Here is a 27,387-nt window from a genome sequence, read left to right as displayed (position 1 = left end):
GCGAATGAGTGATGTCAGACTAAGACTGAAAGGGGGTGGTTTACTAATGCCAAATTGACTGTGCACTTTGCCAGAGCTTAGTGAATGTGGTGAAGCTGTATTATGTAAAGAATACCCAATCAAGTGCAAGGAAAATAATATAGAAAAATAAAATAGTATTTTTGCTTGCATACGATTGGATGATGGAAATCAGCAGATCTTTGCCACATTCACTAAGCTTTGGGGGAAATGACTGCAACTAAAATTGCAAAATGCACAGTCTATTTGCTTCTTGTAAATCCACCCCGAAGTGTGTTACTGGCAGGATCACCAGGTGAAAATAAAGGGTAAAAAGCTTAAATAAAAGAAGACTAATGTAGCCACCACATCTAAAGACTGGTAAGCTACACTATATTACATTTATGTTTTTGGAATTACATGCACTTTACCACCACTTGTCAACCGCGCTATAGCCGAATGACGGCCACAGCGCGGTTGTCCAGGTGTCATATGATGTCCTCCCAGAACATGCCCCCGGCGATGTCCATGATCTCTGTTTCCTATGGACACAGCTGATCATTTCATGTGGTAAAAGGCCAATCACAGCGGCTTTTTACAACGTGATCAGCTGTGTCTAATGACACAGCAGATCACTGGTAAACGCAGTTGCTGGTTATCGGCTGTCACAGCGTGAGGAAAGTACCACCGATAACCAGCAATTGTCAGAGGACAGATCGGCACCAATCATCAGGGCACTGATGATCAGTGCCACCCAGCAGTGTCGCCCAGCAGTGCCACCCACCTGTGCCCAGCAGTGCCACACACCTGTGCCCATCAGTGCCACCCACCAGTGCCCCCATCAGTGTCACCCATCAGTGCTGCCTATCAGTGCCCATCATTGTTATATATCAGTGAAGCATCATCTGTACCGCCTATCCATGCCACCTCATCAGTGCTGCCTATCAGTGCCCATCAGTGCTGCCTATCAGTGCAGCCTCATCAACGCACATCAGTGAAGGAGAAAAATTACCTGTTTGCAAAATGTTTTAATAGAAACAAAAATTTTTTTTTTCAAATGTATTTATTTCAGGTACTTATATAGCGCCGTCAATTTACGCAGCGCTTTACATATATATTGTACATTTACATCAGTCCCTAACCCTCAAGGGGTGTACAATCTAAGGTCCTTAACTCACATTCATACATACACATACTAGGGCCAATTTAGACAGGATCCAATTAACCTACCAGCATGTCTTTGGAGTGTGGGAGGAAACCAGAGGAAACCCACGCAGGCACAGGGAGAACATGCAAACTCCAGGCAGGTGCTGCCGTGGCTGGGATTCGAACCAAGGACCCTAGTGCTGCCAGGTGAAAGTGCTAACCATTTAGCCACTGTGCTGCCCTGTATTGCTCTTTTTTTGTTTATAGCACAAAAAATTAAACACCCAGTGGCAAGTAAATAACCACCAAAAGAAAGCTCTATTTGTTTGAAAAAAAATTATAAAAATGTCATATGGGTACAATGTTGCATGACCGCGCAATTGTCATTCAAAGTGCGACAGTGCTGAAAGCTGAAAATTGGCCTGGGCAGGAAGGGGGTATAAGTGCCTAGTAGGCAAGTGGTTAAATTCCCACCTCTTCCTGTATCAAATGACATCTGAAACCAAGTTGATTGTGGGAGTCCCTGAAAGGTAGTCACTGGTAGCTGTATTAAGTTGCCTTGTAAAGACTACCTCTTTTGGCATACTCTGCTGCTGTATAAAGAGGAGGCTCAATACACTTTCTTTGCAAATCATGCAGTGGTCCCTTATGATGAGCCTATAAAAGGACATTATTGGACTGTCCATAGGACAGATCTATTTCAATGAATGTTGTACAAAATATGTGTGTGCATCAGCCGATCTATTCCACGTCCAAGAAGACTCAAGCTGGGATGTATCAAGGAAAGCCTACTGATCTAAAAACATTCCCTGATAAATGTCCAGAATGGGTGAATGTTCTCAAATATTTGTAGGTACCTGTAGTGCAAGTTCCTTCCTAACCAATCCATTCTATGTACTGTATGTCTGCTCAGGTGACCCCTACTCAATGGATGGTTGAGTCTGACTGGTTGATAAATCTAAGGAGATTGTGCAATCAGATTGTAATTTGTGGCAAGCTTCATATAGAAAGGCAGGTGGATGTCACACAGCAAGAATTACACTCTAAATAATGGCTTTCATTTTCCTTTACGTTATAGCAGTAAACATCTGCTACACAATTAAACATGGTTCAGTAAATGTTTGGTTTCACAGATGTGCCTCCTTTTCTGGCCTTTCTGTGGTCGGCACTCTTGAGCTGTGTTTAAGACATGCCTTGTACATAATTGGCGACCTTACCATAGGTTTTTAATTTACCCTTCAGGTGTGTCAGATCTGTGTAGACTGATCAATGAATTTTTGGGATGTGCCTGTATACACAAGCTTTTAAAGGAAACCACAAAACACAGAGACTGGTACGAATGACCTCTCCTGCGAAGTTGTGGCTGTTCACTCCTGTGAAATGCATGCTTGTTCTGGAAGAGAACTGAAAAAGTATGGGAAACCATAAGTAAAAATAACAGCCTCTTAACAGATACTTTTAGAGAGAAGATAGAAATGGCAGCTGGAGGGAAAACAAGAACAGAGAGGAGTCCAGTAGGATCCCCAGATACACTGGTATAACTCCGTTCTAGGATCTATAGCTGGTAATATGAGTCCAGTCTTCATCTGGGCAGATAAGAAGCCGAGAGTCCCCCACCATTTATTAACGCTACCTAAATGGTATGGCGACTTTGCCTTACCTGACTGCACGAAATACTACCGGGACACACACTTAGTCAGATTAAAAGGTTGGTCCAGACATGCAAAATTCAAATTCTGGCCCCAAATCGAACAGGCCCAATTTAACATCCTGCTCTGTGGTGTTCCATGGTGCTTTACTGACCTCCCATTTCCCCTTAGATCGCACCCAACAATCGGATTCACCTTGAAGATGAGTGTTAAGCCCCTCGTCCAGTTCCCCGTGCCTGTTAACTGCTCCCCCTTGTACCCGATCTTAGGGAGTCTGCCATTTCCCTTAGGCTTAATAGGTGGCCCATTCCAACCTCTACTACACTGTCAATGCTTTCAAACCTCTTATTTCCTAGAAGCCTCACAATGGCCCTCTATCAACGGCCTCACACAAACCTCTGGCATGTTCAAACTGGATACATGGAGAGCTTCTTGAGATAGCTTCCTCTCCTCATATCTTCCAATAAGCTCTACAGTTCTTAGAAGAACTCTGCTCAGACACAGACTTGATAAGGCACTCTCTTTCTCAAGTGTACTATATACTAAAAATCTCTCTAGAGGACTATAAACCACCCTACGTTCAAAAACGGTAAACTGACCTGAACAAATGTTTTGACCCAGAACAATGCAGACATATCACTAGATTCTTCCTCACGTTTTCCATATCCACCAGAATGCAAGAGTCCAATTTCAAGCTACGATCGAGGTGGTACTGCCCCCCCCCCCCATCAATCCTTCACACCTTCCTTGCTTCTTTCTCAAACCATTTCTGGTGGAGCCAGGAGGGCAGAGGCAACATCCTACAGATATTCTGGTCCTGCCCGGTGTTGTCACAATTCTGGAGTGAAGTACAGAGGATCGCCCAAAAATTCACTGATTGTGTCCTCCCTGAGGATCTCTCATTCTTCCTCCTACACTTTTCAGAAATACCAACTAAAAACTATAACAAAAAAAAAATTGGTTCTGACTCAAATCAATACCGCCAAATCTTGCATCTCATTAAAGTGGAAAGACCCACACTCTCCCTCTATATCATTATGGGGTTCTAAAGTTGAATTGACATGGAAAAGCTTGTTCTCTCCTCTCACAAGCAACATGAGGCCTACACCAAAACATGGTTCCACAAGTATCCCAATGAGGGAAAGGCTCCCTGTGGACCCAATCCAGAAGGTATGCCTATTATCCGGCGGGGTGGGATTTTACTGAGGACAGACTGATTTGGGGGTGGATCTTAATAGGGAAAGACTGACCTGAAGGTGGGGGGATTTTACTGGGGACAGACTGACCTGGGGGGGGGGGATTGTATTGGGGACAGGTTGACCTTGAGGGGGTTCAATTGTACTGGGGACAGACTAACCTGGGGGGAATGTACTTGGGATAGACTGACCTGGGGGGGTTGTATTGGGGACAGACTGACCTGGGGGGTGGGGGGTTGTATTTGTGTTAGACTGGCCTGGGGGGAGGGATTGTATTGGGGACAGGTTGACCTGGGGAGATTGTACTTGGGATAGACTGACCTTGGGGGGGGGGGGGGGGGGGAATTGTATTGGGGACAGACAGTTAATGCAATTTGGCCACAACCGCTGTTCACTGTGGCTTACCCAAAGAAGTCTGATGTCTTTTATAATCCCATGGTGTATACTACAAAAAAAAACATTGCTGTGCAATGCTAAAGTGCCCTGTTTGGCTTGAAGAAAGGGTGGCAAAACTATATTCAACACACTTATCAGTGCAATATTTATTTATTACAGGTACTCTGTGATGGAGGTGTGGGCGGGACAGAACGCACACAGAGAGCAGTGGGCACACAAGGTTTTTTTATTGAGGGATGTGGGACACTTGATCGGGGCAACAAGGGTAACGTCTGGGGCACACAACAGAGGGACGGTTCAGGCAAAGATCATCCGGGCCCACAGCGGGGAGCAGTTCAGGCCAAGGTAGTCAAGGCACACAATGGGGGGCAGTTCAGGCCAAGGTAGTTCGGGCACACAATTAGGGGCAAGTCAAGCAAAAATAGTCCGGGCACACAGCAGGGGCAGTTCAGGCAGGGATAATCCGAGGACACAGCAGGGGCAGTTCAGGCAGGGATAATCCGAGCACACAGCAGGGGCAGTTCAGGCAGGGATAATCCGAGCACACAGCAGGGGCAGTTCAGGCAGGGATAATCCGAGCACACAGCAGGGGCAGTTCAGACCAAGGTAGTCCGGGCACACAATAGGGGGCAAGTCAGGCAAAAATAGTCCGGGCACACAGCAGGGGCAGTTCAGGCAAGGATAGTCCAGGCACACAATACGGGCAGTTCAGGAAAAGATAGTTCGGGCACACGATAGGGGCAGTTCAGGCAAGGATAATCCGGGCACCCAGTAGGGGACTGCAGGGGCACTCCGCAACATGCGGTTTGTAGGGACACTCACGGCAGACGGCTTCTAGGGACACTCAGCAGCGGGCAGCTTCCAGGGACACTCACACCAGGCAGTGTGCAGGGGCCCTCAGCGGCGGCTTCCAGGGGCACCTAGCAGCGGACAGCGTGCAGGGTCACTCAGCAGCTTGCAGGGACACTCAGCAATGGTCAGCTTCCAGGGACACTCAGCAACGGACAGCTTCGAGGGACACTCCCAACGGTCAGCTCCCAGGGACACTCAGCAACGGACAGCTTCCAGGGACACTCCCAGCGGTCAGCTTCCAGGGACACTCAGCAACGGAAAGGTTCCAGGGACACTCAGCAACGGGCAGTGTCCAGGGACACTCAGCAATGGACAGCTTCCAGGGACACTCCGCAACGGACAGCTTGCAGGCACAATCCCAGCGGTCAGCTTCCGGGGACACTCAGCAACGGACAGCTTCCGGGGACACTCAGCAACGGACAGCTTCCAGGGACACTCTGCAATGGACAGCTTCCAGGGAGGCTCTGCAACGGACAGCTTTTAGGGACACTCCCAGCGGTCTGCTTCCAGGGACACTCAGCAACAGACCGCTTCCAGAGACACTCAGCTGCATTCAGTGTGCAGGGACACTCCCAGCGGTCAGCTTCCAGGGACACTCAGCAACAGACAGCTTCCAGGGACACTTGGCAGCAGGCAGGGGTGCTCAGTAGATGGGCTTGCAGGGTCTTGGCTGTGGGGTCTGGCTGCAACTCAGACCCTTCACAGCACTCTGCCCCGAGCAGGGGACGAACTAAGTCCTCGGGTCCTGCTCCGGTCTCCTTATCGCTGGAGCAGGACGCTTCCTGTTTGCCCCGGCAACTGCCGACCCGGCGTCGGGTTTCTGGGGCAACAAGCCTCGCCTCCTCACTCTGGCCGCGCAGCCTTTGTTTCCGGAGAGCGCAGACAAGGGGAGGGGGCGCGCGGAGACACCCAGGTGGCCAGCATGTGGAAAATCCACGTGCAGGCACAACGGGGTATCAGACTCATCAGTGTCTGGAGGTGCAAACTGCACCGCAGGGGGCAGATCCCTGGCGTCTGGCACACCACTTTGATGTGGGCGCAGGGATATGTAATAAGGGAGGGGGGGGGGCGAGAGAGTGAGAGAGGGGACCATGACATACTCATATAGCACTGTCAATTTACCCAGCACTTTACATATATATTGTACATTCACATCTGTCCCTAACCCTCAAGGGGTGTACAATCTAAGGTCCCTAACTTACATTTATACATATACTAGGGCCAATTTAGACAGGATCCAATTAACCTACCAGAATGTCTTTGGAGTGTGGGAAGAAACCAGACTAAACCCACGCAGGCACAGGGAGAACATGCAAACTCCAGGCAGGTGGTGCCGTGGTTGGGATTTGAACCAGCAACCCTAGCGCTGCCAGGCAGAAGGGCTAACCATTTAGCCACTGTGCTGCCCAACATCAATGATTTAATGAGAAAAGCTGCAAATTAGGGGGCTACATACAGGATGCCTCCTGGTTGCCTTATTGCAGAGAAGCGCCATTTCATTCGAGTTCGATCATCACAGCATCTGCAGCTTGAAATGACATAGTGTGATATTACTCATTGCTTTTTATGGCAATAATATATATTGATTGCTATTGATTGTAATCTTTCTTTCTAAACCTCCAGAAATCAGTTGGGTTTCTTGAACTGCAGTACAACTACACTTTACATTTCACCCAATCAAAATACACCACGCTCTGGTTTGCGGTCCAACCCTCTAAAAGTTACGTAAGTAGCTTGTAGAGAACAAAGCGTTTTGTCCCTCGCCATGTTGTCCCCGCCATGTTGTAGCCTCTCCTATGACACGCAATAGGAAAATTCCAGCAGTGAAGCCGCCCTCATAGATCGGTGTGAGGACACACGAGTGATTGGACTCTACCACACAGTATTCTCCTAGTGTTTGAGGCCGTGCCGTGCGGCGTGGCGAAGAAAGGCGATAGGTTAGAGGAAAATGATACGTAACGGAAACAGCCAATGGCAGTGGAGAGGTTCAGGTAGGTGGGGCCAGAGCCAGAAGTTTGCTGTACGTCATCCTGTAGAGGAAGTCCAATCGGTCCCAGGTGATGGGGGTGTTCGGGGGCTCCCATGTATGTAGTGACATGATGATGGGGTGTCTGGGGGCTCTCTTACCCTGGTGGGAGGGGAAGTGCTTCTTGTATATGTACTGACACAGGTGTAATAGTGGGGTGGAGGGTTGTTGTTTCTCAGGGATATACTGTTACCGACACATGAATGTCGGTCATGTATGTATAGACACAGAGGTCATGTGTAATGGGGTTTCTCAGTCATGCACTGTCACAGATGTAAAGGGGGGTTCTCATGTATGTACTGTCACTGTCACAGATGTAAAGGTGGGTTCTCGTGTATGTACTGTCACTGTCACAGATGTAAAGGGGGGTTCTCGTGTATGTACTGTCACAGATGTAAAGGGGGGTTCTCATGTATGTACTGTCACAGATGTAAAGGGGGGTTCTCATGTATGTACTGTCACTGACACAGATGTAAAGGGGGTTCTTGTGTATGTACTGTCACTGACACAGATGTAAAGGGGGTTCTCGTGTATGTACTGTCACTGACACAGATGTAAAGGGGGGTTCTCGTGTATGTACTGTCGCTGACACAGATGTAAAGGGGGGTTCTCGTGTATGTACTGTCGCTGACACAGATGTAAAGGGGGGTTTTCATGTATGTACTGTCACTGACACTTATGTAGTGGAGGTTGAGTTTCACGTGACACACGTGGGGGAAGGGGGTCTCATGTATTTACTGTCACTGACATATACGTGGGGGGTGGGTCATTTATGTACTGTCACTGACACCACTGTAAAGGGAGTAATGGGTGTTCTCATGTATGTACAGTCACTGACACATATGGTGGGGGGGTTGAGTTTCTCATGTATGGACTGTTACTGACACATACATGGGGGGTTCTCATGCATTTACTGTCACTAACACAGATGTAAAGGGGGAAGGGGGTTTTCATGTACAGTGGGGCAAAAAAGTATTTAGTCAGCCACCAATTGTGCAAGTTCTCCCACTTAAAAAGATGAGAGAGGCCTGTAATTGGCATCATAGGTAGACCTCAACTATGAGAGACAAAATGAGAAAAAAAATCCAGACAATCACATTGGCTGATTTGGAAAGAATTTATTTGCAAATTATGGTGGAAAATAAGTATTTGGTCAATATCAAAAGTTCATCTCAATACTTTGTTATATATCCTTTGTTGGCAATGACAGAGGTCAAACGTTTCCTGTAAGTCTTCACAAGGTTGGCACACACTGTTGCTGGTATGTTGGCCCATTCCTCCATGCAGATCTCCTCTAGAGCAGTGATGTTTTGGGGCTGTCGCTGGGCAACACGGACTTTCAACTCCCTCCAAAAGTTTTCTATGGGGTTGAGATCTGGAGACTGGCTAGGCCACTCCAGGACCTTGAAATGCTTCTTACGAAGCCACTCCTTCGTTGCCCGGGCGGTATGTTTGGGATCATTGTCATGTTGGAAGACACAGCCACGTTTCATCTTCAATGCCCTTGCTGATGGAAGGAGGTTTGCACTCAAAATCTCACGATACATGGCCCCATTCATTCTGTCCTGTACATGGATTAGTCGTCCTGGTCCCTTTGCGGAGAAACAGCCCCAAAGCATGATGTTGCCACCCCCATGCTTCACAGTAGGTATGGTGTTCTTTGGATGCAACTCAGCATTCTCTCTCCTCCAAACACGACAAGTTGTGTTTCTACCAAACAGTTCTATTTTGGTTTCATCTGACCATATGACATTCTCCCAGTCCTCTTCTGGATCATCCAAATGCTCTCTATCAAACTTCAGGCGGGCCCGGACATGTACTGGCTTAAGCAGGGGGACACGTCTGGCACTGCAGGATCTGAGTCCCTGGTGGCGTAGTGTGTTACTGATGGTAGCCTTTGTTACGTTGGTACAAGCTCTCTGCAGGTCATTCACTAGGTCCCCCTGTGTGGTCCTGGGATTTTTGCTCACCGTTCTTGTGATCATTTTGACCCCACGGGGTGAGATCTTGCGTGGAGCCCCAGATCGAGGGAGATTATCAGTGGTCTTGTATGTCTGTATGTCTTCCATTTTCTAATTATTGCTCCCACAGTTGATTTGTTCTCACCAAGCTGCTTACCTATTACAGATTCAGTCTTCCCACCCTGGTGCAGGTCTACAATTTTGTTTCTGGTGTCCTTCAACAGCTCTTTGGTCTTCACCATAGTGGAGTTTGGAGTGTGACTGTTTGAAGTTGTGGACAGGTGTCTTTTATACTGATAACAAGTTCAAACAGGTGCCATTGATACAGGTAATGAGTGCAGGACAGAGGAGCCTCTTAAAGAAGAAGGTACAGGTCTGTGAGAGCCAGATATCTTGCTTGTTTGTAGGTGACCAAATACTTATTTTCCACCATAATTTGCATATAAATTCTTTCCAAATCAGCCAATGTGATTGTCTGGATTTTGTTTCTCATTTTGTCTCTCATAGTTGAGGTCTACCTATGATGCCAATTACAGGCCTCTCTCATCTTTTTAAGTGGGAGAACTTACACAATTGGTGGCTGACTAAATACTTTTTTGCCCCACTGTATGTTCTGTCACTAACATAGGTGTAATGGGGGTTTCTCAGGTTTGTACTGTCAGTGACACAGATGCAAAGGAGGGAAGGGTTTAATATTATTATACAGGATTTATATAGCGCCAACAGTTTGCTCAGCTCTTTACAATATATGGGAGACAGTACAATTACAATACATTTCAGTACAGAAGGAATAGGTGGGTCCTGCTCATGGAGCTTACAATCTAAAGGAAGGGGGAGGTGATACAAAAGGTGATAGCTGTCGGGGATGATCTGGTGGAGGTGATCCAAGTACTGTTCTTAGGTGGAGGTGGGGTAGGCTTCCCTGAAGAAGTGAGTTTTCAAAGATCAGCTAAAGGCAGACAGGGTGGGGGCTGACTGGACATGCTGTGGTAGGGAGTTCCAGAGGGTGGGAGAGGCTCTGGAGAATTCTTTGAGGCGAGCGTGGGAAGAGGTGATGAGGGAGCTAGAGAGGAGGATATCATGGGAGGAGTGGAGTGGGCGATTTGGGCAGTATCTGTGGATGAGGTTGGTTATGTAGCTAGGGGCAGTGTTGTGGATGGCTTTGTAAGCTGTGGTTAGTATTTTGAATTTTAGACGTTGTATGTACTGTCACTAACACAGGTGTAATAGGGGATTCATGTGTATGAACTGCTACTGACACAGATGTAACTGTCACTGATTTAGATGTAAGGTGGCAGTGGTGGCAATAGGGTTCCCACTGACACAGGTGTAAAGGTGGGGTTGAGCTTTTCATGTATGTAAAGTCATTAACACGAGTGTAATGGGGGGTTCTTGTGTATGTACTGTCACAGGTGTATGTACCTTAATGTGCATAGTCTAGGGCCGTGTTTCTTCAGGGCCTCCAAAAATATGATAGGTAGTCAGGAAATTAGATGCGTCATTTATGTTTAATTTATACTTCTTGAAAGCCCAAAGGCACTCCATGGATTTTGGGCCCCTCTATGTATTTAGGCTGTGAAAAAGTCTCACATATATGGTATGCCCTTACTCAGGAAGCATAGAATGTGTTTTTGGGTGTAATTGTAAGTATGTCTATGCTGTGTGTGAGACATAACTTGTTAAAATGACACCTTTTGTGGGAAAAAAAAATAAAATTTCTTAGTTTTCCAAAAAAAGTGACAAAACATTGGAATTTCAAAAAACACACTATTTCTCTTACTAAATACTTTGGAATGTCTACTTTCCAAAAAGGGGTAATTTGGAGGGTAACTGTACTCTCCTAGCATTTAGGACCTCAAGAGATGAGATAGGCAGTAAGTATATCGGAAATGATACATTTTCCAGTATATATCCCATAGTTTGTACAATCTAAAACTTTCACACAGACTAAATAATATACACTGATTTGGGTTTTGGGATTTTTACCAAAGAAAATGTAGCATAATACATTTTGGCCTAAATTTATGAAGAAAGATTATTTATTTGCAAACTTTTATAACAGAAACGAAGAAAAATGTTTGTTTTTTTTTTTCATTTTTTTTTTATAATGCAAAAAGTAAGTAAAACCAGTGTTGATTAAATGTCAAAAAAAGATATCTCCAGTATATGCCAGCTTATAAGGTTTATGTTTACTTTAGCCATATCCGTCAAGAAATGATTTCTCATTAGGCTTCATTAGCTATGGCACGTTCCATTGTTTTGTTTAATAAGCCTTCAAGTCTTTCTACAGCAGCATTTATCATGTTTTGTTTTATTGCAGAATCGTGGTGACCTTCAGGAGCCTGACCATGCTGCAAGTGTGTGGAATTGGATGATCGATACTTCAATGGCCACCACGGAATTTCAATGGCCACACTTAGGTGCCCGCTGTGGAATGAGAGCAGCACTGGTGATATTATCTGGGTCACTTTTGGTGGTCCTTGTCCCCCTGAGTGGGCTGGAGGAACATTACAGAGCAGCTCTGAAAGTTCTCCTTCATTTTAACCTCTGGGGAGGGGATGAACGCATACACACATACACAGGACAGTCTACGGGTCTTTCCGTTACTTCAGCTGCAATTGAGTTTCTGGTGTTCAAACAGAAACCTTCTCCAGGTAATGCACATTTTGTTGGATGTCATCCTTTCTTACCAACGTCTTCCACATACCATGGCAAACATTATGTCCTCAAATATATGACTAACATTAAGTTTAAAATGAACATAAGAATTACTCTGACAGTCTAATTTTGCCCAAAACATTTTTGGTTGTAGTTTTGGATATTGCTAGGAAAAGTAGAACTATAGGCAAAAGTTTTTTTTCTTTCATTTTGGTAAGAGCAAGGGAAGATTATAACCCGTCAGATTTTTGATTCGCCATCTGTGTTCCATTGGGGAGATTTACCTTCACTTCCTGTGCCATAGCCAAACAGAAAATGAGGAAATCGCTGCAAATTAAATGAATTCATTGGGGATCCCCAGGTCACCAGAACTAGTGTCCCCATTGGAAGATTTCCCCTTTGTTACTATTACTCTCTGCTACATTTCTGGGGACAACCCAAAGTGTGGGATTATCTTTTCCTTTCACTTTCAATGATAATGGTAAACAGGACAAATAGAGAGGGGTCCAGACAGCAATAAAAAACTGACTAATCTATTCTAATCTCTCTGCACTCTACCCAAAATAACATAAAAAAAATTGCCTTTAGTTATACTTTATCATATCTCCCAAATTTTCATTGCTGTTGTGGCTCAGTTGGGAGAATTCCTATTGCTTGAGACAGGAAAGGGAGGATAGTCTCCACCCAGAAACCAATAAAAAGCAGCCAAACCACATTTTTATTCATACTACTTAAAAGTGTTTAGTTTTTAGAAAGATACACTATATTGCCAAAAGTATTGGGACACCCCTCCATATCGTTGGATTCAGGTGTTCCAATCACCTCCATGGCCACAGGTGTATAAAATCATGCACCTAGGCATGCAGACTGCTTCTACAAACATTTGTGAAAGAATGGGTCACTCTCAGGAGCTCAGTGAATTCAAGGGTGGTACCGTGATAGGTTGTCACCTGTGCAATAAGTCCATCCATGAAATTTCTTTGCTACTAAATATTCCACTGTCAACTGTTAGTGGTATTATACCAAAGTGAAAGCAACTGGAAACAGCAGCAACACAGCCATGAAGTGATAGGCCATGTAAATTGACAGAGCGGGGTCAGCGCATGCTGATGTGCACAGTGCACAGAAGTTGCCAACTGTCTGCAGAGTCAATAGCTAAAGACCTCCAAACTTTGTGTGGTCTTCATGGAATGGGTTTCCATGGCCGAGCAGCTGTATCCAAGCCTTACATCACCAAGTGCAATTGTGTAAAGCACACCACCACTGGACTCTAGAGCAGTGAAGATGTGTTCCCTGGAGTGACGAATCATGTTTCTCTGTCAGACCATCTGATGGACGTGTCTAGGTTTGGCGGTTGCCAGGAGAACAGCATTTGCCTGACTGCATTGTGTCAAGTGTAAAGTTTGGTGGAGGGGGAATTACGGTGTGGGGCTGTTTTTCAGGGGTTGGGCTTGACCCCTTAGTTCCTGCGAAGGGAACTCGTAAGGCATCAGCATACCAAGACATTTTGGACAATTTCATGCTCCCAACTTCATGGGAACAGTTTGGGGATGACCCTTCCTGTTCCAACATGACTGCACTCCAGTGCACAAAGCAAGATCCAAAAAGACATAAATGAGCGAGTTTGGGGTAGAGGAACTTGACTGGTCTGCACAGAGTCCTGACCTCAATCTGATAGAACACCTTTGAGATGAATTAGAGTGGAGACTGCAAGCCAGGCCTTCTCGTCTGACATCAGTGCCTGACCTCACAAATGCACTTCTGGAAGAATGGTCAAACATTCCCATAGACACACTCCTAAACCTTGTGGACAGCCTTCCCAGAAGAGATGAGGCTGTTTTAGCTGCAAAGGCTGGGCCAACTCAATATTGAACCCTATGCACTAAGACTGGGATGCCATTAAAGTTCATGTGTGTGTAAAGGCAGGAGTTCCAATACTTTTGGCAATATAGTGTATATACCTACTTCTTGAATTGATGATCCTGTTTTTAAGCCAGGGAGTGGGAAGAAATTTTGTTCTGTTTGCTGTCCTGGAGCAAGAAAATATATCCCTGAACTAATTTTTATATTGACATTTTACCATTTTGTGTAATGTCTAGTTCATTTTTGGTCTTTTGTAACCTATTGACTTTATTCAAACAGAATGTGACTGCCCATGGCTGATAAAGACTGAAATTTAATTAAAAAAAAACCTATTTTTAACATTGCAGAGGTCGCGTTTGAAGCCAGAGCTGCTCTCAACCAAGCCCTAGAAATGAAGCGTCAAGGTAAAAGAGAAAAGGCACATAAACTTCTTCTCCACGCCTTAAAGATGGATCCAGATCATGTGGATGCACTTAATGAGCTAGGTATCCTCTTGGAGGAAGAAAAAGATGTCATCCAGGCAGACTACCTATATTCCAAAGCATTGATGATCTCTCCCCATAATGAAAAGGCTCTAATAAACCGCGATCGGACATTGCCATTGGTTGAAGAAATAGATCAGAGGTATTTCAGTATAATTGACCGTAAGGTTAAGAAAGTGATGTCCATTCCAAAGGGTAACTCAGCTCTCCGCAGAGTTATGGAAGAGTCTTATTATCACCACATTTATCATACAGTGGCCATTGAAGGCAACACACTTTCATTGTCTGAAATCCGACATATAATTGAAACACGCTACGCAGTGCCTGGTAAAAGCCTCGAGGAACAAAATGAAGTGATTGGTATGCATGCAGCCATGAAATATATGAACACCACTTTAGTGTCTCGTATTGGTTCTGTGACAATCAACGACATACTGGAGATACACCGGAGAGTGCTTGGCTATGTGGATCCTGTTGAAGCTGGGCGGTTTCGCACTAACCAAGTGTTTGTGGGTCATCATATACCGCCACATCCTAGAGATGTCCATAAACATATGCAGGAGTTTGTGCTGTGGCTAAATTCAGATGAAGCCATGAGCTTACATCCTGTGGAGTTTTCAGCCTTAGCACATTATAAACTGGTCTATATCCACCCATTTGTAGATGGTAATGGAAGGACTTCACGCTTGCTCATGAATCTCATTCTCATGCAGGCAGGATACCCACCAGTAACCATCCGGAAAGAGCAGAGGTCAGAATATTATCATGTTTTAGACCTGGCAAATGAAGGGGACGTGAGACCTTTCATTCGATTTATTGCCAAATGTACAGAGACAACCTTAGATCTGTTTTTGATAGCTACAGCAGAGCATCCAGTTGGCCTCCCAGAACCTAACCCTGATCTCTTTGAGTGCAAGCAAACAATACCAGTGAAGACCTAGACTTTCAGAATATGCTGCGGCCTTCGGTGCCTTAAACTTTCTGGAGGTGTCGGCCATATCTTGTTAATTTATTTGAAAAATGTTGCTGCTACATTTCTTTAGCATTTCAAATCTAAAGGATTGTGCCACAGTGCAAACTGACAATTACACAACACCAGTTTTATGGTTTGTTTCCTAAAGCATGCTTCTTAATATACACTGTAGCACTAAATGTTTTTGTGGTTCTCCAACTTTGAAAGCACTTTAAGGTCCTAAACATACAGGCTGTGTTTAATATTGGATTGTAAACCCAAGTCTGCAGAACATCCAATTTAGAAAGCATTTACCAAGCTGGTTTCTTGAAGACCCTAAACCTGCTTAAATCTAGTTTAAAGCCATAGCCAGCACTTGCATTAAGATTTTTGATTAAAAAAAGCTACCAGACTAGAGCTGGAAGTGGTTTTAAGGGCTTCAAATAAACTGCTTTAGCATGTTACAGAGACTGTTTGGTGTCTTTGCAGGTCTTTTGCAGTACTTTATGTGCTGTTTAGAGTGCATAATTTGACCCCTGCTGTTTAGCTCTGTTCAGAACAGACAGCTAAGTGAGTCATGAAGAGGACACCCCTTTAGTTTATACAGCTCTATATCGACTGTCAGTTAAACCGGCCATACGTGGACTGAAACTCGGCTGGTTCTGCAGGGAATGGCTGAATTTCGATCCATGTATGGGCACCCTGGTTTTACATTGATATATTGATTGACTTATGTACAACCAGCCTCATGGGTTTTTCCCGAACGATTAGCACTGTTAGCTACAGAAGGCAATACTAATCATTGTGCTCTGCCGGCAGGGAAGGCTCCGCACTGGAAGAATACTATACCAGCTGTGTTGATGGGGGAATCAAGCATTTTTTTCCTTCCACCTGTGGAAAATTAATTGTATAATCTATGGACTACTTTAGAGAGAAACAGTCCAAGAATCAGCTGTTCCTATTCTGCTTTATAGAACTAAGACTATAAAATAGTTAATTGTTAAGAACAAACTATTAACTTTCTGTTAATAGTTTGTTCTTAGCCATTAGGTAAGGGCAAATTGACATCTTTGCAGCACTTTAATGTGCATTGTGTTAAGGCTGGCTTTTCATATTAATTGCCTTATTAGTGCACAATGTGTTACCATGCATTGTGGTGCAACATGGGTGTTTTGGGGTGCTATTCAAACAGGCCTCAACAAACCCCAGACACCAGGTCGTCATGGCAACTAGAAATTGCATCCTGGCGCCTGGGCTTTTGTCAGCCTATTCACTGTTGGTCTGAATAATGTGTCAGCCTGAAACCCAGACAAATTATTCAGACAGGAATGTGGCTTAGAGCAGAGCCTGGCAGGAGGGTGAGGGGAATGGAGGAGGATGCAGTAGCACCTGACTTGTGAAGTCAGGACTGGGCAGGGGGGGCTGGACACCGGCCAAACACGGAATGGGAGGACTCTCCTCTCCTCGCTGAACTCCTGCTGCCAATCTTTCTAATTCTCCTTTCCGCAGCCGCAATGCTGTTAGCATCGGCTCCTGCTTCCACCCTCCGCTGCCTGTGTCCCTGCAGAGCCCACAGGGAGGAAGGAGCGGGACCGCACCTCCAACACGGCTCCGCCTCTGCACTGCCACAGGGGACCCCACAAAGTGCTGAGATAAAGGACTACAGTGTCCTTACAGTACTAAACAAGGCAAGCCTGCAAAGCAGCCAGCCAGGGAGGGACATGTTTTAAGCATACAAGCTGCCCTCTGCGTCCACTCTTCTCTCAGACACTGTAGGGGAGAATGCACAGGACATGCTGGAAGACACTGGGGGGAGTGGGGGATTGCATTACTGTCTTACACCCTAAACCCAATGTCCTGCACTCGTCTCCTGCACCCATTGTCTTGCATTCTGCACACTGTACCCTCCCCTTGCATTCCATGTCCTGCATTCTTCACACTGCACCTCACAAATTACTTGTAATTTACATCAGGCTGATGGTATAAAGCAGTCTATGCATAGGAATGGGCTGCCTAAGCTGCTAAAACAGCAAAAGGTAAATGCACTATTTTTACCAATGCACCACAACACATGGTAGTATGTTACTGTGTGTTGTAGTGCTCAGTAATGCCGGTGTGAAAATGAATAGCACTGCAGCATTCCAGAGTACATATTGTGTGCTGCTGCACATTTGTGCAACCCAGCTGTGTGGATCCAGACTGATTGTTTTGTGTAAATGCTTGCTAAAACTGATGTTCTTAAACTAACATGTACAAGCCAATATTAGACAGAATCTGTGTGCATGATGCCTGAAGCTACACCATACAAGGTTTTTCCTTGCTTACAAATGCCTTGTTTGTAACACTGCTGAAGTCATGTTGCAGATGAGGTCATTGCTAACAGGTTATGCTACATTGTTTAAAATTGTTCTGTGTATCTCAGCCCTGAGGTATACTTACTTCTTCCATCATTGGCAACTACAAACACTGAAAGGTCCCATTTTTGTTCTGATAAGTGGCAGTTGTAACATTTGAGGGCCTCCTACTTGGAAGCCTTGCTTAGAATGCAGCTATAGTCACCTGTATGTCAAGCAATGTGATCACACACCCACCCCATATGTGAGGTTATGGAATTCAGTTTGAGGTGGAAGACAACACTCCTTGGTAGAGACCAGGTAACAAGCCAGAAGGGATTGAAACTTTAGATGCCCACTCCATATACTGCATTAAAAGTTTTGGCGGGACTTAAATTAGGTTGCGATTGAAAGTAGACATTTAGCTGTTTTGTGTATCTTTTTAACATTTTAAATAGGTCATTTTATTTACTACCATTAGGGTTCTTGTTACTTGCTGAAAAATTGGAGTCAAAACTACAGTGACTTCCATCAGCCTCCCTATATAAATATTTTTTATTAACATTGTACACATGGTCAGTGTTAAGGACACATCTTCATTAAAGACAGCTTTTCCTATGGTAAATAAAGATTAAAATTCATCTGCAGAGATGTCTCTCTGACTCAAGTTGCATGTGTATTATAGCTTGCATTTACTATAGAGATTAATGCAGGCAATCATGCATATTGTAAAGTGAAGCTCCTGGCAAATGGGTAAATACAGATTTGAAATATGTGGTTTTGCAGGCCAAAGGCAGCATGATGATGTTTAACTGGTTGTTTGGAATTATTATTTAAAAGGTATCTAAACTCTTCAGTTCTCTTCAAGTGAAATTACCATGCTTCATTGGTTGCAAGGGTAAAAGAAATTGAGAATGCCCTTGCTAATTTCCTATTTAAAATACTAAATGCCATGCTGATCAAGTGGATTTAAAACTTGCTAACCCACTGGCCTAGGACAAGTATGCAGATCAGGAAAGTCAGAACTCCTGATCAGTATGCATGCTGTAGGTCACTGACTCAGAAAGTACTGACACCATTGACTAGGCACCACAGTCAGGTAAAAAGTAGAGGACAGTTATTGCAGCCTCCCTTCTTTCTCAGTACAGATTTCTTTAAAATGTTATCAATGAATGTAGCAGTAATCCCTCTATGATTTATGAAAATGGGCTTGTTAGTATCATAGCTCAAGCACTGCAGTGCTCTTCCATTTTTTTTTTTTTTTTTTTTTTTTTATACTTTCCTAATTGACTGTATACAATTACTATGCACTGCCACTTGTTGTGATATGTTGCGCAGAAGTGGAAAGCGTTACCTTTTTTTTTTTTTTCAGTGAACTGAAACAGTAGGACATAGGCCTTGTTTTTGTGTTGGACAACACAGCCCAAAGCTGCTAGTGGGATCCACCACAAACGTGCACCCGGGAATTACCCAGGTGTTTTCTATTACGCGTGTACTTTTTTTTTTCCCCCAACACCTTTAGCCCACAACATTTGTAGGGCTCCACTGAACCCTTTGTGGAGCATGGTCTGCATTGTGGACTGGTAGCTGGCTGATATGGATAGCCCACCTAGTCATGTGATTGTGTCTTTTGTCCAGTGAAAAATCCTTTTGATGCCCATGTCATCTGAAGCATTCCACAGCTTAAGCAGTAGAATTGCATATTGTCTGCTGTTTAGCGATCATTTTAAGATCACCTAACAGCATAGCTAGCTGTAGGGACACCTAAATGGGGTAATACATTGAATATTTCATTCCTTTAGGGTGGTAAAAAATGGCCCAATTTTGCTCCTGATACAACATTGCGTGCATCCATGTCATTACTTTCCTTTTTAATGTGGTGTGAACCCTTATGTGCACAGTTCAGGTGGTAAATCCTACAAAACAGCACCAATATTTGACAGAGCACAGGCACTATCTCACCACCTGTTGTTCAGGGCAGACATTTAACTGTCTAAAGATAGCTTTCATTTATGTCAAAGAATGTAACTTCCCCCCAAGATTTCAGTCTTTCCCATCATAGCTCAGCATCACATGGATGTTATTTAATGTGATCTGCATGACATGCAGCCTCCCTAGGAAAGCCCACTCAGTCTGACTCTCACCAATCAAGACATTTGGATATTTGCATAATCCCTCTCAAGAGCCAGCCCACCATCTTCATCAGGCCTGAGGGCTCGAGAGGAGTACTAATGCAGGCCATAGACGGTTTGTTTATCGGCCGATTTTGTTGTCCGAAAAACAAAACTTCGTTCTGTAAACCGATGTTGCCACCAATGATTGCGAAAATCAGCCGTTTTTCACGAATTTTCCAGCATGACCGATAAACGAAATGAGGAGGAACTGCGAAAATCGGCCGGTGCCATTGCCCTACTACCAGTGTGAAAATCGGCCGATTATTCTTTTGGAGGAAAAATCGGCCGATAAACGAACCGGCTATGGCCTGCATAAGGCAGGATGCTACAACCTGCTTACCCCTCCCACCAGTCATAATCTGCTTGCATCACATATAGAAATGGTGTCACTGGGTCTAAAAAAAATGCAAGAAAAAAAAAAGGTGCTAGTTCAATACAAAAGATGCTTCAGTGTAGCACACCTTCTCCAGTGTAAATGGTTGGGTTGGAAAAACTACTAATTCCCATTACATTCACAGCAGTGTGCATCAAAGCATTCACTGATTCATAGTTTACACATTCACTAGTCCAAGCAAAAACAGCAATAAAAGCTGGACAGAGGTTCCCAAATTACCTGCTACTGGAATGCGAAATAAAGTTTTGTCAAGAGTTGGAATTTAAACTAAATGTTTTAACCTGATTGAGCAGTAATGCTGAAGGCTGTGTAGCTGGTGTACAGGAGTTCTGTAGCATTTTCATACAAGGTGATTCATTCATCTAAACCCCTGAGCTAATATCAAATTAAACATTATACTGTAAGGAGTTGTGACATAAGACTGGCAGCACCTTGACTAGATGTTTTTATTCTGGGAAGCGGTGTGTACTTTAGTATTGTCTACTGTGTAGCAGTATATAGAATAAATTATTTTCTTACTGGTGTTTTGTTTTATGTTGGTGTAAACCGAAGCAGGCCATCTGTAGGCCTCATATACGCTGCAGCTGCTAAACTGATGTTCAGGAGCTGTTTGAGCATTTTTTTTCAGCAGCCCTGAACTCTTCCTAATGTTTTCCTATGTGCCCATGTATACATAGTCCTTTACAGTCAGTTGAGTTTACAGTCGTTTTTTTGAATGCACCAAACTTGCATTCAGGAGTAGATTTTACCAGCGTTTCAGACGTTTGTAAATGCGTGTAACCGCGTTTATTTACATTTAGAAGCGGTTTTTAATTGTTCCACATTCAGATGCTGCCCAGAGCCTTTTTTCATCATCAGAAATGCATGCAAAGTGTTTTCCATGTATTCAAATGGACCTAGTACGCAGTCAGTTCCAGGTTTTGCGTGAAAGAAAAAATGGTAGAACGTGCTGCATTATGCTGATAATGGAATCCATAGTGAATACAACCAGAAAAGACAGGTAATCTCAACACCTACTGCTCTCTCTGCTTCTCTATTTCTTTCAAAATGTCTGAAATAGTTAATTATTTACTATTTTTTCAGTGCATTCTGGGCATTTGGGAAGGTCTCCTGAGGTTATCTTTTAAAAACACTTCTAAACGCAAACACAGTATGCAAACGCAGCTAAAGTGACATTTTTTTACCTACGTTTTCCAGTAGTTAGTTTCCATCGTTTAGAAGAGTTTTCCAAATGCCCTGTGTACATGAACCCTTATGGTACAACTGCAACTCTATTGCAGAGGTTACTGTGTTTCACACTCTGCCTCTTCCTCTGCATTTAGGGCTCTGTACTGACAACATCGTCTGGTTCCCTTTCTTGAGGGTACATTATAATGGTTTACTCTCATAACTCCTAGATTACAGCTGCCTACATGTCCTTGCCCTGAGGCATCCTCTGCCTGCTCCACTGTTGCAAGGGTTGGGAAGAACCTTCTGGGGACAAATTGTACAGGCTTTGGCAGACCACAAGTGCAGAGATAAGGGGTCAGATGGGTATGTTAGCTCAGGGTCTGTCTTCAGCTATGCTTTCCAAAGAGGAAATTTTCACCACGATATCAGAGTTCATGGGTGAAATGTCTAGTTTCATGAGGCTATTGACAGTAGGGGCCACAGCCTTGCCCTTTCAACCTTCCCTCCTGAATCAGTCTTTGACTTTGCCCTTGAGCCAGAAACAGAACAAGAGGAGGAAGGGTTAGCAGCAGAGGACCCCTACCTTCTGAGGCATCAGGTTGGGATTATTTGCCTGTTACAGACACTTCTCCTAAACTAAAGAAGATTAATACTACGTTTGTTGAAACACCCCAACTGTAGAAGCAGATTTTTCTCCTAAACTGGCTGGTTCATTCAGGATCTAATGACTCCCATGCATTTGGCCTCCAAGGTCAGACTCTTCCTAGCGTGGTGGATTTCCATTCCAGAGCTGGACGAAAGGAAACCCTGTTTTTCAAAATAATGACATTTTCTGATGATGGATGCCAGCCTGTTGGGCTGTCGAGAAGTCCAGAGCTTCCTATCATTGCAGTGGGCTTGGTGGTTAGAGTAAGGCGCCTTCCAATCAACATTCTGGATCTCAGTCATCCTTTCAACACTGGAGTTCTCTTTTGAGAGGTCACAAGATGAGAATACAGTTGGCCAATGCCATGGCTGTGACCTACATCTGTTATCAGAGGAAATAGACGTAACACCATTCTAAGAGAACAGACTTGATTCTCTCAGGCAGAACTTCATATTCTGGCCCTATTAGCTGTCCACATCCCAGGCATGGCAGGTAGGCATTCTCAGTCACCAGCGTCTTGATGCAAGGCAATGGGCTGTCCATCTAGAAGTGTTTTCACCCCCCTCTGTGACAGGTGGGGGATTCCAAACATGAATCTGCTGGCATCCAGCTTCAACAACAAACTGAAGAGTTTTGTTGCCAGGGATATCAAGCCTTTGTAGTGGGTACTCTGGTGATGGCCTAATATCAGTTCATCCTGATCTACACCTCTCTCCACCCCTCCAGATTTGCCCCTATCTACTGTGCAGAATCAAGAAAGAGGACATTCCAGTGATCTTTGTCATTTTGGATTTAGCCAGGAGAAAGCAGTACTCAAGACATATTCAAACTACTAGCAGATGCTCCATAGGTCATCTTAGATTATACAGACATTTGCCCTTAGTATTCCATTCTGTTTCCAGGTCACTGGCTTTAATGGCATGGCTGTTGAAGCCACAGTCCTGAGAAACAGGGGCCTTTCAGATTCAGTCATGCCCACCCTCTTGCAAGCTAGGAAGCCGACTTCTCATAAAGTCTACCATCTCATCTAGAAGGCAAGTGATAGAGTGGCATGATAAGTGTTCACATAGGATTACTATTGACAGGAGTTTTCCCATTGAAGTCTATGATAGGTTTTTTCCCATTGAAGTCTATGGGAGGTGTTTTCCTATTGAAGTCTATGGGGCGCAATTTCCCATTGAAGTCCATGGGAGGCAGTGATTTGTCAAGCCCTGGACCTTGGACCAGGAGGTTTTTCTGCAAATAATGGAGGTATCTAGATCTGATGGCAACACCTGTCACCTGCCTCAGGTTCCCGGCTGGCTGTGAACATAATGTCCATGGTTTTGCAAGCTGGCATCTGTATTTCTCTAACATCAATAATCTTTCATCTGTTGAACAGAATCTGATTATAACAAGGTCCAGTTATTGCAGTAATCCCTTTCTGGCCCTACACGCCTTGGGATTCCTTAGGTTCATTCGTTGACTCAGGAACCACCAATGTTTCTTTCACAAATTCTAAATCTCCTGTGCCAGGGACAAGTACTTTACGTGTATTCAGACTATACCTTGGGGCTTCTAGATTGAATGGGAAAAGGTATGGCAGTAAGAATACTCTTCTCCCGTAATAAATACACTGCCGAAGGCCCATAAATCATCCACCAACTCTGTTCCAAAATACAGAAACAATTGTAGCCTATGCTACAGCATTAGAGTTTGATCCATGCTAGGACAGCATTAGAGTTTGACCCATGCTAGGACTGAAGAGAGGCTAGGACTGGAGAAAGATCCCAAGAGCCAACGCATTAAAAGTTCAAATATTGACACTCTCAGTATTCCAGATATCCATTGGACATCAAATTTAATGATAACTCAGTTTATCAAAGCATGCATAAAAATCCATCTTCCAAAAAAAAAAAATTCTTGCCTTCCTGAGTGGCTGTTATTTTGAAAGTCTTATCCTATTCTCATTTCTATCCAGAGAAGTCTATTAAATTTGGCACTTAAATATTAAAACAGTCTTTCCTCTGAGATTTAAGCACTTGGTTGTGAAGAACCATATCTCAGTCTTTCCTCTGAAATTCAAGCACTTGGTTGTGAAGAACCATATCTCAGTCTTTCCTCTGAAATTCAAGCACTTGGTTGTGAAGAACCATATCTCAGTCTTTCCTCTGAGATTCAAGCACTTGGTTGTCAAGAACCATATCTCAGTTTTCTTCAAGACAGAGAGATCTTCCTCCCTTTTTCTAATTTTTAGATCTGCCAGCCAAAACTATCATCCACAGAGGCGAAAATATATACCTGGTAAAACGTAATAAACGTGAGAATCACCAGCACACCTTCTGCCTTTTACCTGCAGAACAGATAAGGCAGGAGTTAAAGTGGGGGAGCTTATAGACAGAACTGATTCCAAAGTTCCCCAGGACATCCATTACAAACACCTGAGGATCCCTGGCCTGGGGTGACACATCTGTCCAGCTTGGTGTTGAAACGCCAGAAGATCCAGCCACCCGAGTTCAGCTGCTGTTGACTGAGGAAGGCCGCCTGCCAAATTTTCACTCTTTGAATGTGCATGGCGAAGAGAGCCTTAACATGGAACTCTGCCCAGGTCAAGATCATGTCCACTTCTGCTTTATTCTACCCTGGTAATTGATACACTGCTCAAAACAAATAAAGGAACACTTTGAAAACACCAGATCTCAATGGGGAAAAATATCATGCTGGATACCTATACTGCTATGGACTGGGTAATGTTAGGAATGTAAAGATGCCCTATCGTTTGATGCAAATGAAAATTATCAACCTACAGAGGACTGAATTCAAAGAGACCCCGAAAATCAAAGTGAAAAAATTATGCAGCAGGATAGTCCATTTTTCTGAAATTTAATTGCAGCAACTCATAATGGTACGCAGTAGCTTGTATGGGTCCCACGTGCTTGTATGCATGCCTGATAATGTCGGGACATGCTCCTAATGAGACGATAGATGGGGGTTTATTTACTAAAGCTGGAGAGTCCAAAATCAGACTCCCTTCTGCATAGAAACCAATCAGCTTCCAGGTTTCATTGCCAAAGCTTCATTGAACAAGCTGAGGTTAGAAGCTGATTGTTTTCTATGCAGAAGGGAGTCTGATTTTGGACTCTCCAGCTTTAGTAAATAAACCCCATGGTGTCCTAAGGGTATTTCCTTACAGATGTGGACCAGGGCATCATTGAGTTCCTGGACAGTCTGAGGTGCCACCTGGTGGCGTTGGATGGACCGAAACATGATATTCCAGAGGTGTTCTATTGGATTTAGGTCAGGCGAGCGTGGGGGCCATTCAATGGTATCAGTTCCTTCATCCTCCAGGAACTGCCTGCATACTCTCGCCACATGAGGCCAGGCATTGTCGTGCACCAGGAGGAACCCAGGACCCACTGCACCAGCATAGGGTCTGACAATGGATCCAAGGATTTCATCCTGATACCTTGTGGCAGTCAGGGTGCCATTGTCTAGACTGTAGAGGTCTGTGCATCCTTTCAAGGATATGCCTCCCCAGACCATCACTGACCCACCACCAAAACGGTCATGCTGAATGATGTTGCAGGCAGCATAATGTTCTACACAGCTTCTCCAGACTCTTTCACATCTGTCACATGTACTCAGAGTGAACCTGCTCCCTGTCTATGAAAAGCACAGGGTGCCAGTGGCGGACCTGCTAATTCTGGTGTGTAATGGCAAATGCCAATCGAGCTCTATGGTCATGGGCAGTGAGCACAGGGCCTACTAGAGGATGTCAGACCACCCTCATGAAGTAGGTTTCTGATTGTTTGGTCAGAGAAATTTACACAAGTGGCCTGCTGGAAGTCATTTTGTAGGGCTCTGGCAGTGCTCATCCTGTTCCTCCTTGCACAAAGGAGCAGATACCAGTCCCGCTGCTGGGTTAAGAACCTTCTACAGCCCTGTCCAGCTCTCCTAGAGTAACAGCCTGTCTCCTGAAACCTCCTCTATGCTCAAGACGATGCTGGGAGACAAACCTTCTGGCAATGGCACATATTGATGTGCCATCCTGGAAGCGTGAGGTTGCCTGTGCAACCTCTGTAGGGTTCAGGTATCGACTCAAGCTACCAGTAGTAACACTGACCCTAGGCAAATGAAAAACTAGTGAAAAACAGAAAAGATGAGTATGACAAAAATGTCACTGGGCTGTACCTGAAAACCATTTCTGTTTTGGGAGTCATCTCATCGTTGCCCATCTAGTGCACCTGTTGTTAATTTCATTAACACCAAAGCAGCTGCAACTGATTAACAACCCCCTCTGCTACTTAACTGACCAGATCAATATCCCAGGAGTTTAACTGACTTGATGCAATACTCTGATTAAAGCGTTCCTTTCATTTTTTTTGAGCAGTGTATATTCCACTGTCCTGGCAATGTTGGACTGCACTAGAACCAGGAGACTCCAAAGGCACCCAGGCCAATGTTAAATAACCAAATCATCTGAAGTTCCATAATGTCAATTAGTAAAGTCTGCTCTGCTTGACAGGTTTCATGAACCAACCCATTCTCCAGAACACCTCCCCAGCCAAACAACTGGCATCCGTCATCACAACCTGTCACGATATTGGAAGAAAACATTTTCCCACCTCTCCAGAGCCAACCTGGCTTTTAAATTCAGATACATAGGCAGATCTAGGAACTGCAGACTCTTGTCCCAGGCAAACAGAATATGGAGCTGAACTGGGCATATGGCACCAAACGTTTAGATAATTTTCCCCAGCACGCACAGGCAGAAGTGATTTTCTAGAGACCTTAGGGACTCCACCTAAGCTTGAAGGGGAAGCACTTTTTTCTGTGGAAGGAACCTTGGACGTGACAAACGTGTCCAGGGCTAGGTTCAAGTATTCCAGACTTTATGAAGTTATGTTGGGATCAAGGCTGTTTGGAGGTTCAACTGAACATCTCCAGGAACTGCACTGTCTGAAAAATGTTTAACATCAAGATTTGAGCGGATTGCTCTTGAAGAAGCAGGTTGACCAGGTACTCCACAATGGGAATACCCCAGGTCCTCAGCAACCCCAGAACCAGAGCCAACACCTTGGTTCAACACTCTGGGAAAAGTGGAGAAGCTGAATAGCAACATCAAAAAGTGGTTGTGGAGATCCCCGACAAGTTTTAGAAACTGTCAAGTGAGACTGAAAGATCTATGTGTAGGCAGGAATCCAAGATATCCACAGTCACCAAGATGTCCTGCTGCTGAAGTGACTCCACTCTGCACTCCATCCAGAATTTGCATTCGTAGGAATTTAATGAGACTAGAATAGACCTCAGGTCTCCATTTGGCTTTTGAATCAGTGAAACCCTTCCAGCAAACTTTCCACTGCTATAAAGAAACACTCTTTTTGAGGCTTCAAAGATTTTTGAGCACATAAACATGGAGGGGAAAAGCATTGGAATTCTAATTGGTAACCCACAGCCCCATTCATCTATGATGTCCTGAGTCCAGACAATTGTAAAGCGTCTTCCCAGTGAAA

General features: G+C 44.4%; 1 protein-coding gene across 2 annotated transcripts; it reads left to right on the top strand.

Annotated features, from left to right (window-relative positions):
• The first annotated feature begins 7,232 nt into the window (after window positions 1-7,232).
• Window positions 7,233-20,602, top strand: FICD (FIC domain protein adenylyltransferase). 2 transcript variants are annotated; one of them, XM_089691219.1, is made up of 3 exons: window positions 7,233-7,293; window positions 11,544-11,877; window positions 14,092-20,602. In XM_089691219.1, the coding sequence occupies exons 2-3, from the start codon at window positions 11,595-11,597 to the stop codon at window positions 15,165-15,167; spliced, it is 1,359 nt and encodes a 452-aa protein (XP_089547345.1). In that variant the 5' UTR covers window positions 7,233-7,293; window positions 11,544-11,594; the 3' UTR covers window positions 15,168-20,602. The 2 variants fall into 2 exon arrangements, with proteins under 2 accessions (XP_089547345.1, XP_089547344.1); XM_089691218.1 differs by having other exon boundaries at window positions 7,239-7,320.
• Window positions 20,603-27,387: the final 6,785 nt, after the last annotated feature.

This window comes from Staurois parvus, unplaced genomic scaffold (genome assembly GCF_062004578.1).
Source record: "Staurois parvus isolate SC_StPar_1 unplaced genomic scaffold, SC_StPar_1.0 ptg000556l, whole genome shotgun sequence".
NCBI lineage: Eukaryota > Metazoa > Chordata > Amphibia > Anura > Ranidae > Staurois > Staurois parvus.
This window is presented reverse-complemented; position numbering and strand designations above follow the sequence as displayed.

Bases quoted from the DNA above. Each gene is read 5' to 3' on its own strand.
- FICD (XM_089691218.1), top strand. From the start codon at position 7,297: ATGGGGGTGTTCGGGGGCTCCCAT. The intron at 7,321-11,543 runs GTATGTAGTGAC...GTTTTATTGCAG, and splicing joins GGGTGTTCGGGGGCTCCCAT to AATCGTGGTGACCTTCAGGA. The intron at 11,878-14,091 runs GTAATGCACATT...TTAACATTGCAG, and splicing joins CAAACAGAAACCTTCTCCAG to AGGTCGCGTTTGAAGCCAGA.